Source organism: Takifugu flavidus, chromosome 4, assembly GCF_003711565.1.
Source record: "Takifugu flavidus isolate HTHZ2018 chromosome 4, ASM371156v2, whole genome shotgun sequence".
NCBI lineage: Eukaryota > Metazoa > Chordata > Actinopteri > Tetraodontiformes > Tetraodontidae > Takifugu > Takifugu flavidus.
The window spans coordinates 18,510,947-18,525,741 of record NC_079523.1 but is presented as its reverse complement, the minus strand read 5'-3'; the positions used below and the strand labels follow the sequence as shown (position 1 = coordinate 18,525,741).

Here is a 14,795-nt window from a genome sequence, read left to right as displayed (position 1 = left end):
TACCCAGACCTTAGCCACCCTACGCGACTTCGCCCACCCTACCCAGAACAAGAGCCCCAACCAGCTGGGACTCGCCATCCAAATAAGTGGAGATATTAATGGCTGTGAACAGAGCGCTATGGATATTTTTGCAGCTCTTTTTTTTCCCTTAGTTTGTTTTTTTAAATCCAGGTTCTGTTCCCATGTTTGATTGTTCCAGTGTTTTTCTTTTAACACACCTGCATAATTGATGCTCATAATTCTGATTTCTTCAATTAAAAAGCACTGAGCAATATGTCTGTTTGCATCTTTTTAATCTCATGTTGGTACTGAGTTTGTTCGGCTTTTATTTGAGTTAATCAGGAGTGTTTTGGATGTAGAAACTTCTGTTTAAGTAAAGAGGATTTGTAGATGTACCTCATTCACATTCTGTCCAGTGTGAAATCACAGAATCTGAAAACACTGACTTTGATGAGTGTTTAAAACCATGACAAGTGTTTAAACACCATTTAAACATGAATGTGTGAAGAATGTCCAGGTACAGGTGAGTTACTGATGGACGTAAAGTGGAGGAGTGCAAAAAGCTTACAGCACCTGGTATTCCCAGGCGGTCTCCCATCCAAATACTAACCAGGCCCGACCCTGCTTAGCTTCCGAGATCGGACGAGATCGGGCGTTCTCAGGGTGGTATGGCCGTAAGCAAGAGCAGGTGCAAGAAAATGGCCTTTTGAAGTTAATACACTCAAACTTATTTTCTTGAAACATTTATTCTGGTGGAGGTTGTCCATTTTGCTTTGTCACAGTCCAAACCTCAATGTTGGAGCAGCCTCCAATCCATTTCCCCCAAAAAGAAAAGGCTATATAGCCTATGAGCGCCATATCATCAAATCTGCCTAGAACGGCTCTTGGATGAGAGGTGAAACGCCTTCAAAAAAATCAAACAAGATTCAACTCCGATAAATGAAATCAACTAAAAGCAATGTGCCATGGCCGGGAATCGGTGCCATGGCCGGGAATCGATCCCCGGCCGGTGCGGGCCAGTTGACAATTGCTGTCACAGACAACCTGATTGAAACCTCCTGAAGACCCCAGAGGAGAGAGTTCGAATCCAGCTTTGGGCATTATCAAGAGAAGATATTTGATTGAAAAATTCACCATCATAAAAATGTTTAAAGTGCATAGCAGTGTCTGTGAGGTTTATGAGCCACAAATGCTGCTCTTTTTAGGAGCACAGCCATCTATTAAACTGTAGTTTGTGTCATAGCATAGTTTTATTGACAAATTCTAAATTGCAAGTAGCAGATATGAACAGGGAAATGCTACGTTATCTGCTTATTCTGTTACAAATAATCTGATGAGATAGGTGTGGAGTTAATTCAGTTGGGGATAGACAGATGGAATATTAGTGTTGTTAGTATGATACTTGAGTTCTTTAGATATTGTTTTCAATTCAGGAATCTGCCGCCTTGAGTTGGCTTTTGTTGAAGACAGAAATGTTGACAATAGTGTGGACCAAAGTGGGAAATTCAATTTTATTAAACACAAACACACACGCACCCACGACGCACGCACACACAACACACACACACACACACACTCATAAAATATTAAATCTCAAACGATGTACAATAGTGCAACATTAAATCTCAATGTTAGAAGTACTTAAGAAGTGAATTACATCTGGCTGGATAATTATCAGGAACACTGGCGGCCTCTGCTGACCCAGTGGAAGAGTGCAAAAAGCTTACAGCACCTGGTATTCCCAGGCGGTCTCCCATCCAAGTACTAACCAGGCCCGACCCTGCTTAGCTTCCGAGATCGGACGAGATCGGGCGTTCTCAGGGTGGTATGGCCGTAAGCGAGAGCAGGTACAAGAAAATGGCCTTTTGAAGTTAATACACTCAAACTTATTTTCTTGAAACACTTATTCTGGTGGAGGTTGTCCATTTTGCTTTGTCACAGTCCAAACGTCAATGTTGGAGCAGCCTCCAATCCATTCCCCCCCCAAAAAGAAAAGGCTATATAGCCTATGAGCGTCATATCATCAAATCTGCCTACAACGGCTCTTGGATGAGAGGTAAAACGCCTTCAAAAAAATCAAACAAGATTCAACTCCGATAAATGAAATCAACTAAAAGCAATGTGCCATGGCGGGAATCGGTGCCATGGCCGGAGCTAACGGCCCTAAACCGTTTCCCATTCATTTTCAATGGTAGTGCTAAACCACTACGGACGCAATATATTTCCGGCCGCTATCATCCCGTGGCGCTGTTCTGCCGTTTCTATGAAGAGCGGCTCCTCTCCGGAGGATCGGCCATTCTTGGTTCATTCTTTGGTAAACTTCGCTGAAGGTAAGTTTGGGCTTGATTTCCTACTAAATTAATGAGGAAACTTTTCGTAATTGTGCATAGGCTGTGGTCAATTTTGTCCTAAATTAGCAAGGAACGTGTTATAATTGGCCCTAAATTATAATGTACTGTATTTGTCATGCTATAATATACTCATATCTTGTCAAGCTAGTTTTTCATAAATTAAATTACACGATAGTGATGAATGAACTTGTTCATATTTTATATTCAAGTAACCGATTTACTTGTCGTGGCACTGAAATCTCGGTATTATTATTATTATTACTATAATTATTATTAGTAGTAATATTAGTAGTGGTAGTATTACATTTTATTACATCAAATGTGTGTTTTTGTTTCCAATGTCTTTGAGAGGGGATACTGTCCTCCTGCCCCCCCCCCAACATGTTCTCTCACACACACACACAGACACACACACACACACACACACACCTACACACACACACACACACCCCATCACTTTCCAGTCTTTTCCTCACTAGCCACACCAGGTACTGACCTTCTGAACTCCTGAATCGACACCCCAACAACCTTGATCTTACACTTTCACACCTACATGATAATTGCATGTGTGCGCACACTCACAAACACACACACACACACACACACACACACACACACACACACACACAGACTTTACACATGGTACCACACTTTATCTTTTACTGGCCTAAGATTCCTTTGATCACATTTATCAGGTGTGATGTGAAAAATGGGTGGAACTGTTTTATCAGTGTCTAATAAAAATGAGAAAATTAATAGACATTTTTCCTTTATGTCAGCTCAACATGCAGAAGCAATTCGCCCTTTTTCCCTGGGAAACTTCAGGTCGTGTTCCGCAAGGGGCCTCTTGGGTTTCTCCTCCAGGAGCCATCTGATGAAGCCAAACGGGTGAGTTCCACTCCTCAGGACAAGTCTGCGGCCATGAGGGAGGACCTCGTACGGCAGAACGCTTTGGCCGTCATCCGACAAAGAGGGGGGATCCCTCAGATAAGATGGAGGTGCAGGGAGACTATGTCCTGCAGTTTGGTAAATATAAAGGGAAGTCATTCAGATGGCTTTTGCAGAATGACGTAGGATCCACCGTGTATCTGATCAAGAACGTGCAGAGCGAGGAGGCAGCAGGTCTCTGTATGGCTGACAGCCACAGTAAGGACAGCCTCCAGTCATTTGTGAGTTATGCCCTCAGTTTCCAAGAAATCCAGGCTCTCCTCACTTATGAGGCCGGAAGAGGGGATGGAGTGACTGCCTCATCTGAAGACGACCAGCTGGTTGGATTTGGTGCCCGAGCCAAGAGCAGGTGGAAGGAGATCTGGGACAGCAGAGGTGATGGCTATGCTGATTTTGTCACAGGCAGGCGCTGCGTTCCAGGTACACGAATGTCCAGGTTGCAGCAGAACCTGCTGAAGAGGCAGCAGCCCACCACATCTTCCACACCTGCTGAGCATCCCATGAAGGCCCCAGCTGAGCCCCTGGGTATGCTCATTCCTTCATGTGACAAGTTCAACTTTGGGAAAAGGTTTTTTTCTTTTCTACTAATAACCTGTAGCCGGTATTTTTGTCTTTAACACAGCCATGGAGGAGGACGTGGAGATGGAAAGGGAGATGCTGAGCATCCATAACTCTGATCTGCAAGTCCAGAGCTGTAAATACACCGTTACCACATTCATTTCATGTCAGACAAACAAAGTCCATGCCGTATCTGATTTCTATTGTTTTTCTTTTCATCTGTGTGCAGATGCTATGCCAGTAGCAGCAGCCGCCCTGCCGAGAGTGCCACCAGGAGCAAAGACAGGTTTCTGAAAAATAGGTTTCAGAGCTGGAGTTCCGTTCCTTTCCATGAAGAATTCCTCTCCAAATCTGAAACTTATCTTATTATTTTTGTGTTCTTGATGTTCCGGCCGAGTTCCTTTAATATTACTCTTCATATGTTGGTGTGATAATAACCGTCGTGAGGACTATGAATTGATCCGTGCAATGATGAACTGATATTGACTATGAGGAGGAGGGTAAGTGTTTGTTTTTGTTCTCTTTGCTGCTTCGTTGAAAAACAGTTTCCTTTTCTTTTTATTTAGGGCTGATGAACAACCTGATGTCTCTGTAATGTCCAGCTGACTGTTCTTTCCATGTTGTCATCAGGTGAAGTGACTGTAATTTCTTAATAGCAAGTCTGCACTTGTTTTCAGGACCTGACTCTTGCACGGCACAGACCTCTGACGGCAGAGTGCCTCCTTTGACGGACTCTACCCAAGACCAAAAGAGTGGGATGTTAAACCATGTACATTTCCCCCATTCCGTGGGGTGTTGAACAATAATAAAGTGTCCCGGGGTGATTCAAATTGACACGATTCTTTGTCACTGACATGGAAAAAATCTGACGTGTGAGCTCTGGAATGAAACCAAGTGTCCGAGGCGCGTGTTTGTTTCCTTGTATCGTGTGTTTATATCATGTGAGGGCGGGGGCACTGAAATTGTCTCTTCAGTAATGATAACTTTATGTTGTTCAACTGTCTTCTTTACTTTATCCTAGTTCCCATAGCTCCTGTTCCCATGCCTGTCCCTGACCACGACATGAGCAAGTGGATCTGCTCACAACATCAAAAGCTGTGGATGAGGACGGAGCTTCAACAACTTGGGTTGTGGCCTGGGTCCCGACCAGTGCATAACCCTGGGAACGCAATTTCTCTTTGGCGTCTTCCTCCTCAGCCGGAGCTACTGGACATGGTGGCTGAGCTCCCGTCCCCCAACTTTTTTCAGCTCCATCCATTTTTCATTTGGAAGCCAGAGAGCCACATCATGGTCAGGTTGAGGAACAATGACATCCTGCCGTGCCTCCATAGCTGTCCTCGTCCTCAGGTGGTCTCTGCAGGCGTGGGCAGACCTCCAGTGATCGTCAGCGTCCGTGGCCAGTATTTGATCTTTTCCTCGCGACTCTGCTGCAAGGCCTGTCGCAGGAACTGGTCCTGACAACCCTCCATGGGTGGAGAAGCTGCCCGTGCGCTTTACTAACCTTTTGCCTGCATTCCTGACTTACAAGAAGGCTGCGTGCAAGTCGGTAATGGATGAACTGCGGCGTTCTGGCAAGTCACCGACCGATATGGCGAACCAGGTGAATGAGCTCATGCACCTCAAGTATGAACGAGCTCACCTGGCATATCTGCACGCCGTACAGAACGTCAGGGAGGCCGAGGCTGGGGCGTACGGACAGAGAACCATCGGCCAGTACGTGAGGATGGAAGATCGGCCACGTGCTTTCGGGCCATACGAGGACCAAGAAGGTTGGGGTGGGGTGTCTGTGTCCGGATTCTACCTGACTGACTGCCTGCTGGATGAGTTCAAGCGTCAACAGCCGTCTCTGACCAAGCTCCTCCAGGGCACGTTGGGGCAGGTTTTCAGGTGGGACCACACGAGGAAGATGGCGAGGAAGGTGACACTGGCATCTGGAGCCATGTCCAGTTTCGCAGTGATGAATGAGAACTGGCTCATTGTGTCCTGGGTGATGGTTCAGGCTGAGACAGAAAGGTCCCTGCATCCGATGTAGCAAGGAATGGCCCAGAGGTACAGCCACGCTGGGGTGGGAAAGGCCGGCTACCACTGGATGGACAGGTGAGATCAGCCATCTTCTTTGTTTGCCGTCATTCAAACTGAAAAATGCTCCATGCTAACCCTAACCCTATCCATGCTGAAGACGTGGCGCGTTCAGAGGGTTCACATCCTCCGTGGTTGCCTCAGTGACCCAGAACTGTCTGAGGGGATAATGGACAGGGACGGAGGGACCCTTCAGCTAAACCACGTAGCGGGCGAAGGTGCCAAAGTCCCCGTCTGGATCCCTGTCCGTGGTACATCTCAGCAGGAGGGCTACCATTTCCAGCAGGCCCAGTGGGTCACGGGTACGCAGGTCTCCCCTGAACTGTTCCAGGCCCAGGCCATGACCGGCGTTGTGCGGTGGAACTTTCAGCGACCGGTAGACATGAAGAAGCCCGGCGCCGTCCTCCCTGCTGTCTTTGACCCTGCCTCAATGTGGGAGTTGAACTCTGCTTCCATGGCAGTGACGGGACAAGACAAGTGCCCTGCGTTCACCTCTCTGACAGAGACACTGGAGAAAGGTTTGGGCTGGAGTCCAGAGAACCGGGCTGCCCTCCGCTCCCTCTGGACTGGGACAAACACAAAATGCAGAAGAGGGATCCGCCTTCGGCTCTTGTGCCCCCTCCCGCTCCAGACGATGCTCCTGGGGCAACACCTTCCTCCAGCTGGGCAACAGCGACTGCTGTGCCGTCGCTTCCCCCTGCGCCACCTGTCAGCTTCCATCTCTCTGCTGCTGGACGTGTAAAGGAGATTCCAGCAGAGGATGACCAGGATCCTGAAAGATCAGTGGGCGGGTCAACGATAATCGGGTTTTTCAGAGCGGCATGTTGGAATTAAGGCCTTCGAATGATTGAAAATAAATAGATTTAGTTAGGTTGTGGTCAGTGTATCTCAATCTTTTGATGTGTTAAATATTACACTTTCTGTTATTAAGGGATGGATATTAATGTGTTTTCTCAATAGCCCATATGGCGATAATATGAGTTACTAAGGATGCATTATTGCTTTGTTTGTGTTCCAGACGTCTCTGGAGCTTTGCCCCTGCCGCTGAAGTCCTCGCCGAGGAGCGCCCGCACTGGACCCATGAAGACTGGTGGTGGAGTGTTTGTCTTGGACCACACACGCTGGACTCTTCCCATGAAAGACGCTATTGATAGTTTGCTGCAGTATCATCATGGGGACAAGGACATCCTGAGGCTTGTGGATCCAGACTACGCAGACACGGTCCATCGGTCTGCGGCCGATCCGAACAGCTTGCTCCGCCCCACCACCAGGTTTCACATATCCCGCTATGTGAAGCATCTGGCAAAGCTGTTGAACACCAGTTCTTCTCTGAACACCAGCCCAGAGAAGCTCCTGGAGACTCAACAGCTGTGGTACTCCTTGACAGAGGGGAGCAAAACAACCAGCGTTCCTGTAGTCACCATGGAGACGGCTGTTGTCACTCCTCCCACAGCCGCCCTGCCCACGCCTCTGACGCAGGATTCCATTGAAAAAATTGTGCAGGGCATTCTAGAGATGGAGCAGCAGCAGCAGCGACCAGAGCAGAAGATGAGACAGACGAAACCCTGTCTGGCCTGTGGACAGCCCAAGTCTCCGTATGGGACGGGTGGATCTTCCATCCACTTTTTCTATCAGCAGGGTCCTGTTCGCTACTTCTACTGCTCAAGGAAGGTGCATCAGACTGATGCTGCTGAGGGACTCTCTGACCCCAGAATGCCCTTTGAACAATTTGCCACGTCAGAGTTTTTCCAGAGGGAGCTGGAGGCCACCAAAAAGCGTGTGGAGGACAAAGCTCAGAGACAGATCGGCTGTGTTTAGCTTCATGATGGCGTCTCAGATGATATTCTTTCATTACCGCCACCCTTTCTCCACTCAGAAGACACCCAGGTTTCCCAGCTGCCTCCGTGAACATGTGCTCCCACTCCCACCTTGTTTGAACCCCCGGTTCTCAGTGTCCACCTTCCCTTTTGCCATTTTATGGGTATCTGAAAGTTAACTTTTGCTGTTATGCTAATGACTACTGATAAATAATTAAATGAAGCCACCTCCCGCTCAGACTGTCACCGTTGCATTGTGGGAAATGTAGTATTGGCCTGTGTAAAACATCTGCGGCCTGTGGGCCGGTTCTAATAATAAATCAATATCATCCCGGGGGCCATAGAAAACCCTCGACCTTGACTCTGACATATGAGCTTTAAATGATTTCTTTTGACTCCCATTTATTTGTTGTTTGGATATCATCTTTGCTAGTGTGTGTGTGCGCACGCTCTATGGAACTGGCATAAAGGATGTTAAAATTAGTCTAAATTAGTCTAAATTAAATAAAAATTCATCCATTCATCATTCCCAACAGGCGGTGTTTGATTAGAAACTCTTTCTGAACTCTGGTGCTCTGAAACATCTCCGCTTCCATTTTCAGCTGTTTTTATTCTCAATAACATCAAATCATCCATCCATCCAAATCGTGGTCCTGTTGGACCACCAAAGGACAAACACTTTCCATTTAGCACGGACAAAAAAACCCAAATCCTGTTTAGCAATGAAGCTGTGGGGAGAGTTTGAGGAGCGTTTCTGAGGAACACGCTGCCATATTGGGTCCAAGCTGCTGGGGTTTTTGTTGTTTCCAGGTGAATCGGTGGGCAGCGGCGTTACCGCCTGTCTCTGCCCCCCCCCCCTCTCTCCCCGTGGTCGTGGTCACGCCGGGCATCTTTACTGGTCCCGTTTTAAACAGGTTCTGTTGGGAACAGGTGTTCTCCAGAACTGTATTCCAGGCTGCTGTGCTGAAGGGCTGTTTTCAGTAGCAATAGAGCCAGAGTGTGCCTGCTCCATATGAACCCCCCCAGGCCGTGCTTTCCTCCTGGCTGAGCCATAATCAGCTCTGGATGGACTGGTTCACGCTTGGACTGAGTCAAGATTTGATAGCTTGACTGATTCTTACAGTTTTGGATCAAACCCCCATCTGCTGATTCCAGGAGATCTTTAAAGGATCTCAGAGCTTCAGATTTATGAAGCCTGCTCAGCCCCCGGCAGCGCTGATGAAACCATTTCATTCCTTCAAAAAAGCAGAACATGAAGCTCCAGAAAAGGTTTTTGGATCAAGTTTCCAACAGAACGAGGACAAGTGGGTAAAAGCGCCACTTTAAAGCCTCCAGGCCTCAGAAAACATCCACCTTTAGGATGCCTGACTTTAGAGGATCGTCGGTTCGCTCCGAGCACAAGAACAAACATGTTTAACCTCAGTCCAAGAACATCTGACCTGAAATGATCAAAAAGCTTCAGCGTAAAAAGATGGTGGAGAGAAAGCTGCTGGGAGGTTCTCAGAAGAGAAGTGGCATTAAAGCCAGCTGGAAGAGTCCAGCCTGCTTCCTGCTCCTCCAAACAGGCGTCTCCACACCAACACTGAGGAACACGGGCTTCTGTTCTTCCTTCTTCTCTTCTGACTATTGTGTGTTTGATGAATGCAGCATCCACTCACTGCCCCCCCCCCCTCATTTACACTGCTCCTGGTTTCACAATGCTCCTCAGACAGATGCAACCAGAGACACTGATGCCGTCAGACAATAAACCTGAGTGTTGTTGTGTCCGGTTATTAACATGTTCCATGCTTTTCCTTCTGCAACAGTTCATCACACCTGCTCAGGGAAACCTCGGTGTAAAGGAGGTGAAGCCGTGCCTCAGTGACTCTACTTTGGTGTTTTAGAAACTAACAGTTATTAGATGAATATACAGTGTGCACGTACGCGCACACGTGTGTATAAACACTTAATACACGCGTGTGCGTGGATGTAGACTTTTTAGTACTTTGGGTTCATAGACTTTTTAGTATTTTGCAGATACGTGTCTGTATATAAACCAGATCCTCCTGGAATAAAGAACTAAAGGCTGACTGTTGTCACGTGACCTGTCTCCGTCTGTGTCCGATGATGGAACCTGCCTGGAACATCTGGTCCACAGAAAAAGCAAAACAGCTCACAGAACTGGTCCAGTTTAGACCCAAAAATGACAATAAATAATGAAAATGTGTGACGCAGTAGAACAATGGACGAACTTTCTATTGGTCATTGACAGTTTCAGTCATCATCAGAATTCATCAAAAATATTTAAACCAACAAACTACACATCGAACCGCAAAGTTTAGAGCTTAAAGGGAGCGACAGGGGAAGATTTAAAGCTCAACGCAGCTGAAGAAGTTCCAAAAAGGAGAAATATCATGTGGTGCTTTACCGCCACCCGGTGGACACGCGTGGAACTGCAGACAATAGTTAAACGCGCTCCGACACATTCTGACCTCTGCTGCTCCTCCTGGACTCCAGGGCTGCAGAAATCTGCTGCTTTTACAAGTCTTTCAAATCTGTCAAGCATCATAAATCCTATTTAGTTAACTAAGTTAGTCAGTTTTAATTTAAATGCAAAAACATATTTATGGCATTACAATAGCAAAACAACTTTTCATCTTGAACCCTTCCAGAATGCTTTTATAGTAGTGGAATATAAATCAACAGCCATAAAGTTGTTCATTAACAGAGGAAAAAGGAAAGGTAAAAGTATTCCTTTCAGACTAAGCAGGAAGACTGAAGACCGACAGGTGAGTGGAAACGAAGAAATTATTGAAAAGAATTGACAGTTGTGTTTGGAGATAAAATCAAGATTTGAAAACATTTTTGTTACTATTGAAGAGCTGCATAGAGCTGAAGAATTCTTGGCTTAAGAAAATTCAACAAGACTTCATATTAGTTTTAGCACAAAACATCATTATACATTATAAATGAATAGTTCTTATTTAACTTTCTTATAGTCTGGCTTTAGTTATAGTTGAATAGTCTTTCTAAGTGAAGTTTAGTTTATTTTTCTGCTCTTTGCTACTGATCCTAAAAGAACTTTAAACCCTCCCAGAATGCTTTAATGGTAGTAATATATACGCCATGAAGCTGTTGATTAGGTTTTAAAAGTGAAAGTATTCTGTTCAGACGAAGCAGGAAGAGCGACAAGCTGAGTGTAAAGTGAGTATTATGCTGTTAACGTTGTTAGAGAGTCTTAACAGGTATTAACAACATTTTAAAACTTTTTTGTGACAGGTGAAAAGCTCTTAGAGTTATTAGAGTTGTTCAACAGTCCAGGTCACAGCTGGATATTTTGGTATTACCTGTCAAACAACATCTAATCGTGTGCAAGTTAGCATCTCTCAGCCGGACCAGTTTAAGACAATAAACTAAATAACTAAATCCACACAGGATCACAGGACACCAACAGGATTTTGGGTTCATGTTGCACGTTTTCTCACAGTGGTTTATTGTTCTATGTTGTGGAACCACTGTGAAAGAAATGCAGGAGTGGGTGTCATTTCTTTCATCTATTTTAAATAGAGCAGTGATCTTTGAGGACTTGGATCATAGAAATAATTGAAGAGGGGAACAAATGAGGGAAGTTAAAAAGTCCTGACTAGTATGTTTATGTAGCACCAGATAATTTAGTGGCTGAGCTGAAGACAGTCCTTTCACCATGTTGGCCTGTGGAAAACCAGTGTTGTCGGGCCGATGGACCAGCGTCCCCGTCGTTGCCGGACCACCGTTGGCCACCAGTTGGGTTTTGGGATCAAAGTGGGGGCGTTTCCTGTATCCGGTTCTCCTCACGGATCCATGACTACAACATGTTGCTGCAAGTGCAGAGACGTTTGCTCTGGAAAGAACTTTAGAGCACATTCAGTGCTGCAGGATGAGGGGCTGGAAAAGGTGCCAGTTCTTTTCTCACTGCAGGGAACAGTTAAAAAAAGCAGCTTAAACTCTGAAAACATGAAAATTATACAGAGACATCATTGATTTATTGATTCAGTTGTTATCCAGAATGGATTAGAAATGTTCCTGTTTGATAAAAATGCAGTGAATTGGGATTATTTAACTACAACCTCTACAGATTATTTACCTTCATCACAGTCTCATCACTATTTCTGATGTTTCCTCAGGATGGACGAGGACAGAGCAGAGTCCACAGTGCCCAGCTGTGTGTCCCTGAAGAGTGACCACTCCAAAGATAAAGTAATAGACTTCAGAAGTTCAGAGGAAATGTAAGAAAACTAAAGCGTGATGATGTGTTTGTGTGGCAGCTGTTAGTCACATTAACAGCAGCAGGTTGTGAGTTTATTATTGGAGATGTTTAACACTTAAACCTCAGACAGTCATATAGTTACAGACTTAATGTGAATATTGTTGATTAGAAACAAGAATCAGGTTTAAACTAAAAGATGAATTCAGACATAAATGCTGGAACAATATTGAGTCTTGATCAGGTTCTTTCATCCTATAAATCAAAGGACTAATAGAGATGTGTTTCATAGTGAGAGGGGGGAGCACATCCTATCAAACTGGGACCAGTCAGCTCCACCAGGAGAGTCCTCTTGTTCACAATCTGGAAGCAGATCTGGAGATGCTGAAATGAAGCCCAAACAAAGTAAAACTGTTCAATATGAGATTTAATTTGTGATGTCATGAATTTGTAGTTGTGTTGATGATTTATTATAGATGGAAATCATTGGTTTACTTATGTTCAGGAAGTGATCTGCAGGAGGTGATAGAAGGTCATAAGATGAGTCTGAAGAGAAGATGTGAACATGTGACTGAAGGAACTCATGAAGCAGGAAGTGGAACCCTGCTGAACAAGATCTACACTGAGCTCTACATCACTGAGGGACAAAGTGAGGAGGTGGACACACAACATGAGGTGAGACAGCTTGAGAGAACCTCCAAGAAGAACATCCAGGACACTCCAATCAAGTGCCAGGACATCTTCAAAGTCTTATCTGAGCAACAGAGACACATCAGAGTGGTTCTGACCAACGGTGTCGCCGGCGTTGGAAAAACCTTCTCAGTGCAGAAGTTCAGTCTGGACTGGGCAGAAGGTTTGGAGAACCAAGACATCAGTCTGGTGCTTCCGCTCTCATGCAGGGAGCTGAACTTGATCAGAGATGAGCAGCACAGTCTTCTCTCACTGCTTCATGTTTTCCATCCAACATTACAGAAGATCAGAGCAGAAGATCTGACTGTCTGGAAACTTCTGTTCATCTTTGATGGCCTGGATGAAAGCAGATTTTCACTGGGTTTCAACAACCATCAGCTCATCTCTGATGTCACACAAGTATCGTCCGTTGGCGTGCTCCTGGTGAACCTCATCCAGGGGAACCTGCTTCCCTCAGCTCTCATCTGGATCACCTCCAGACCTGCAGCAGCCCATCAGATTCCTCCCTCGTGTGTTGACAGGATCACAGAAGTACGAGGCTTCACTGACTCCCAGAAGGAGGAGTACTTCAGGAGGAGGTTCAGTGATGAAGATCTGTCCAAGAGAATCATCTCACACATCAAGGCCTCCAGGAGCCTCCACATCATGTGTCTGATCCCAGTTTTCTGCTGGATCACTGCTATAGTTCTGGAGGACATGATGACCAGAGACCAGAGAGGAGAGCTGCCCAAAACCCTGACTGACCTCTACTCACACTTCCTGAGGGTTCAGATAAAGAGGAAGAAGCAGAAGTATGGAGGAAAGCAGAGACCAGAGGAACTGACTGAGGCTGATAAAGAACTCCTTCTGAAGTTGGGTCGGCTGGCGTTTGAACATCTGGAGAAAGGAAACATCATGTTCTACTCAGAAGACCTGGAGCGATGTGGACTGGACGTCTCCGAGGTGTCGGTGTACTCAGGAGTTTGTACAGAGATCTTCAAGAGAGAGAGTGTGATCTTCCAGAAATCAGTCTACTGCTTTGTTCATCTGAGCGTTCAGGAGTTTCTGGCTGCCGTCTACATGTTCCACCATTACACCAGGAAAGACACAGCGGTTATAAATCAGTTCCTAAAATATTCTAAACCAAACCCCTTTTCCTGGTTTGCTGGGTTGTTTACAAATAACGATCCAGTCACATCTCTTGATGACTTCCTCAGGAGAGCACTAATGAAATCTCTCAAAAGTGAAAATGGCCACCTGGACTTGTTTGTTCGCTTCCTTCATGGTCTCTCTCTGGAGTCCAATCAGAGGATCTTGGGTGGACTGTTGGATCAGAGGACAGCCACTCAGAAACCATCCAGAAGGTCCTCAACAACCTGAAGGAGGTGAAAAGTGATGAATCTCCCCAGACAGAAGCATCAACATCTTCCACTGTCTGATGGAGATGAAGGATCAGTCAGTCCATCAGGAGATCCAAGAGTTCCTGAAGTCAGAGAAGAAATCAGAGAGGAGACTGTCAGAGATCCACTGTTCAGCTCTGGCCTACCTGCTGCAGATGTCAGAGGAGGTTCTGGATGAGCTGAACCTGCAGCAGTACAACACCTCAGAGGAGGGACGACGTCGCCTGATTCCAGCTGTGAGGAACTGCAGGAAGGCCGAGTAAGTAAAGATTTTGGGGCCGGACATCGGCGTTTAAATCAAGCGAGTGGATCATGTCAGGTAGCAATACCCCCTCCAGTGGTCATTCCTTCAATTCTTTATCTCCATTGCAGCGTCCATAAATTAAAAACAACAACAATTCATCCAGAAATGTTCAACACTGGCTGGATATAAGTTCAAAGGTCAATCCAGACAAACCAACATAAGGCAGGAATAATAGGAGCCACAAGTTAACTGACTATCATGAAATTACTGTCATGTCATTAAATAACTTTTGTTTGTTTGTATACATAGTATTCAAACGACAGAAAAACACATTTTAACTAATGACACGTGACTATTTTGCTTCATTTGTTCAACGTAAAAACAGCCGGCCTCGTTGGTTTAAATGGGTGTTTTAGGTCTTTGTGGCGGTTCCGTTTGGAGCCTTTATGTGACCCACAAAGTTGTTTGAGCCTTTCCACACCCGTTAGGTGGCAACTTCATCACTAG

General features: G+C 45.7%; 3 protein-coding genes, 1 long non-coding RNA gene, 2 other non-coding genes and 1 pseudogene across 31 annotated transcripts in view; 3 read left to right on the top strand and 4 right to left on the bottom strand.

Annotated features, from left to right (window-relative positions):
* The window catches only part of LOC130523562 (NACHT, LRR and PYD domains-containing protein 12-like), a 669,815-nt gene that overhangs the window by 138,002 nt on the left and 517,018 nt on the right, over positions 1–14,795 (bottom strand). The gene's annotated exons all lie outside the window — the stretch shown is intronic.
* Positions 1–14,795, top strand: part of LOC130523563 (NACHT, LRR and PYD domains-containing protein 12-like) — a 401,914-nt pseudogene that overhangs the window by 201,239 nt on the left and 185,880 nt on the right.
* The window catches only part of LOC130523612 (uncharacterized), a 90,428-nt gene that overhangs the window by 26,361 nt on the left and 49,272 nt on the right, over positions 1–14,795 (bottom strand). The window lies entirely within an intron of this gene.
* LOC130525051 (5S ribosomal RNA) lies at positions 562–680 on the bottom strand. The gene has a single exon (XR_008950332.1). It is a non-coding gene; the product is annotated as a 5S ribosomal RNA (ribosomal RNA).
* Positions 1,721–1,839, bottom strand: LOC130525034 (5S ribosomal RNA). The gene has a single exon (XR_008950316.1). It is a non-coding gene; the product is annotated as a 5S ribosomal RNA (ribosomal RNA).
* LOC130523589 (uncharacterized) lies at positions 3,138–9,827 on the top strand. Of its 2 annotated transcripts, none has more exons than XM_057028951.1 (3): positions 3,138–3,824; positions 3,922–3,993; positions 4,087–9,827. In XM_057028951.1, exon 3 carries the CDS (start codon positions 6,927–6,929, stop codon positions 7,752–7,754), a length of 828 nt encoding a protein of 275 aa, XP_056884931.1. In that variant the 5' UTR covers positions 3,138–3,824; positions 3,922–3,993; positions 4,087–6,926; the 3' UTR covers positions 7,755–9,827. The 2 variants fall into 2 exon arrangements, with proteins under 2 accessions (XP_056884931.1, XP_056884932.1); XM_057028952.1 differs by having other exon boundaries at positions 3,141–3,824.
* LOC130523568 (protein NLRC3-like) overlaps positions 10,729–14,795 on the top strand; it is a 59,840-nt gene continuing 55,773 nt past the window's right edge. The window contains exons 1-4 of the mRNA XM_057028917.1: positions 10,729–10,936; positions 11,896–11,997; positions 12,268–12,380; positions 12,481–14,303. Coding sequence (XP_056884897.1) covers positions 11,897–11,997; positions 12,268–12,380; positions 12,481–14,024 — 1,758 coding nt within the window. The 5' untranslated portion in view covers positions 10,729–10,936; position 11,896 and the 3' untranslated portion in view covers positions 14,025–14,303. The remainder of the gene's footprint in view (positions 10,937–11,895; positions 11,998–12,267; positions 12,381–12,480; positions 14,304–14,795) is intronic.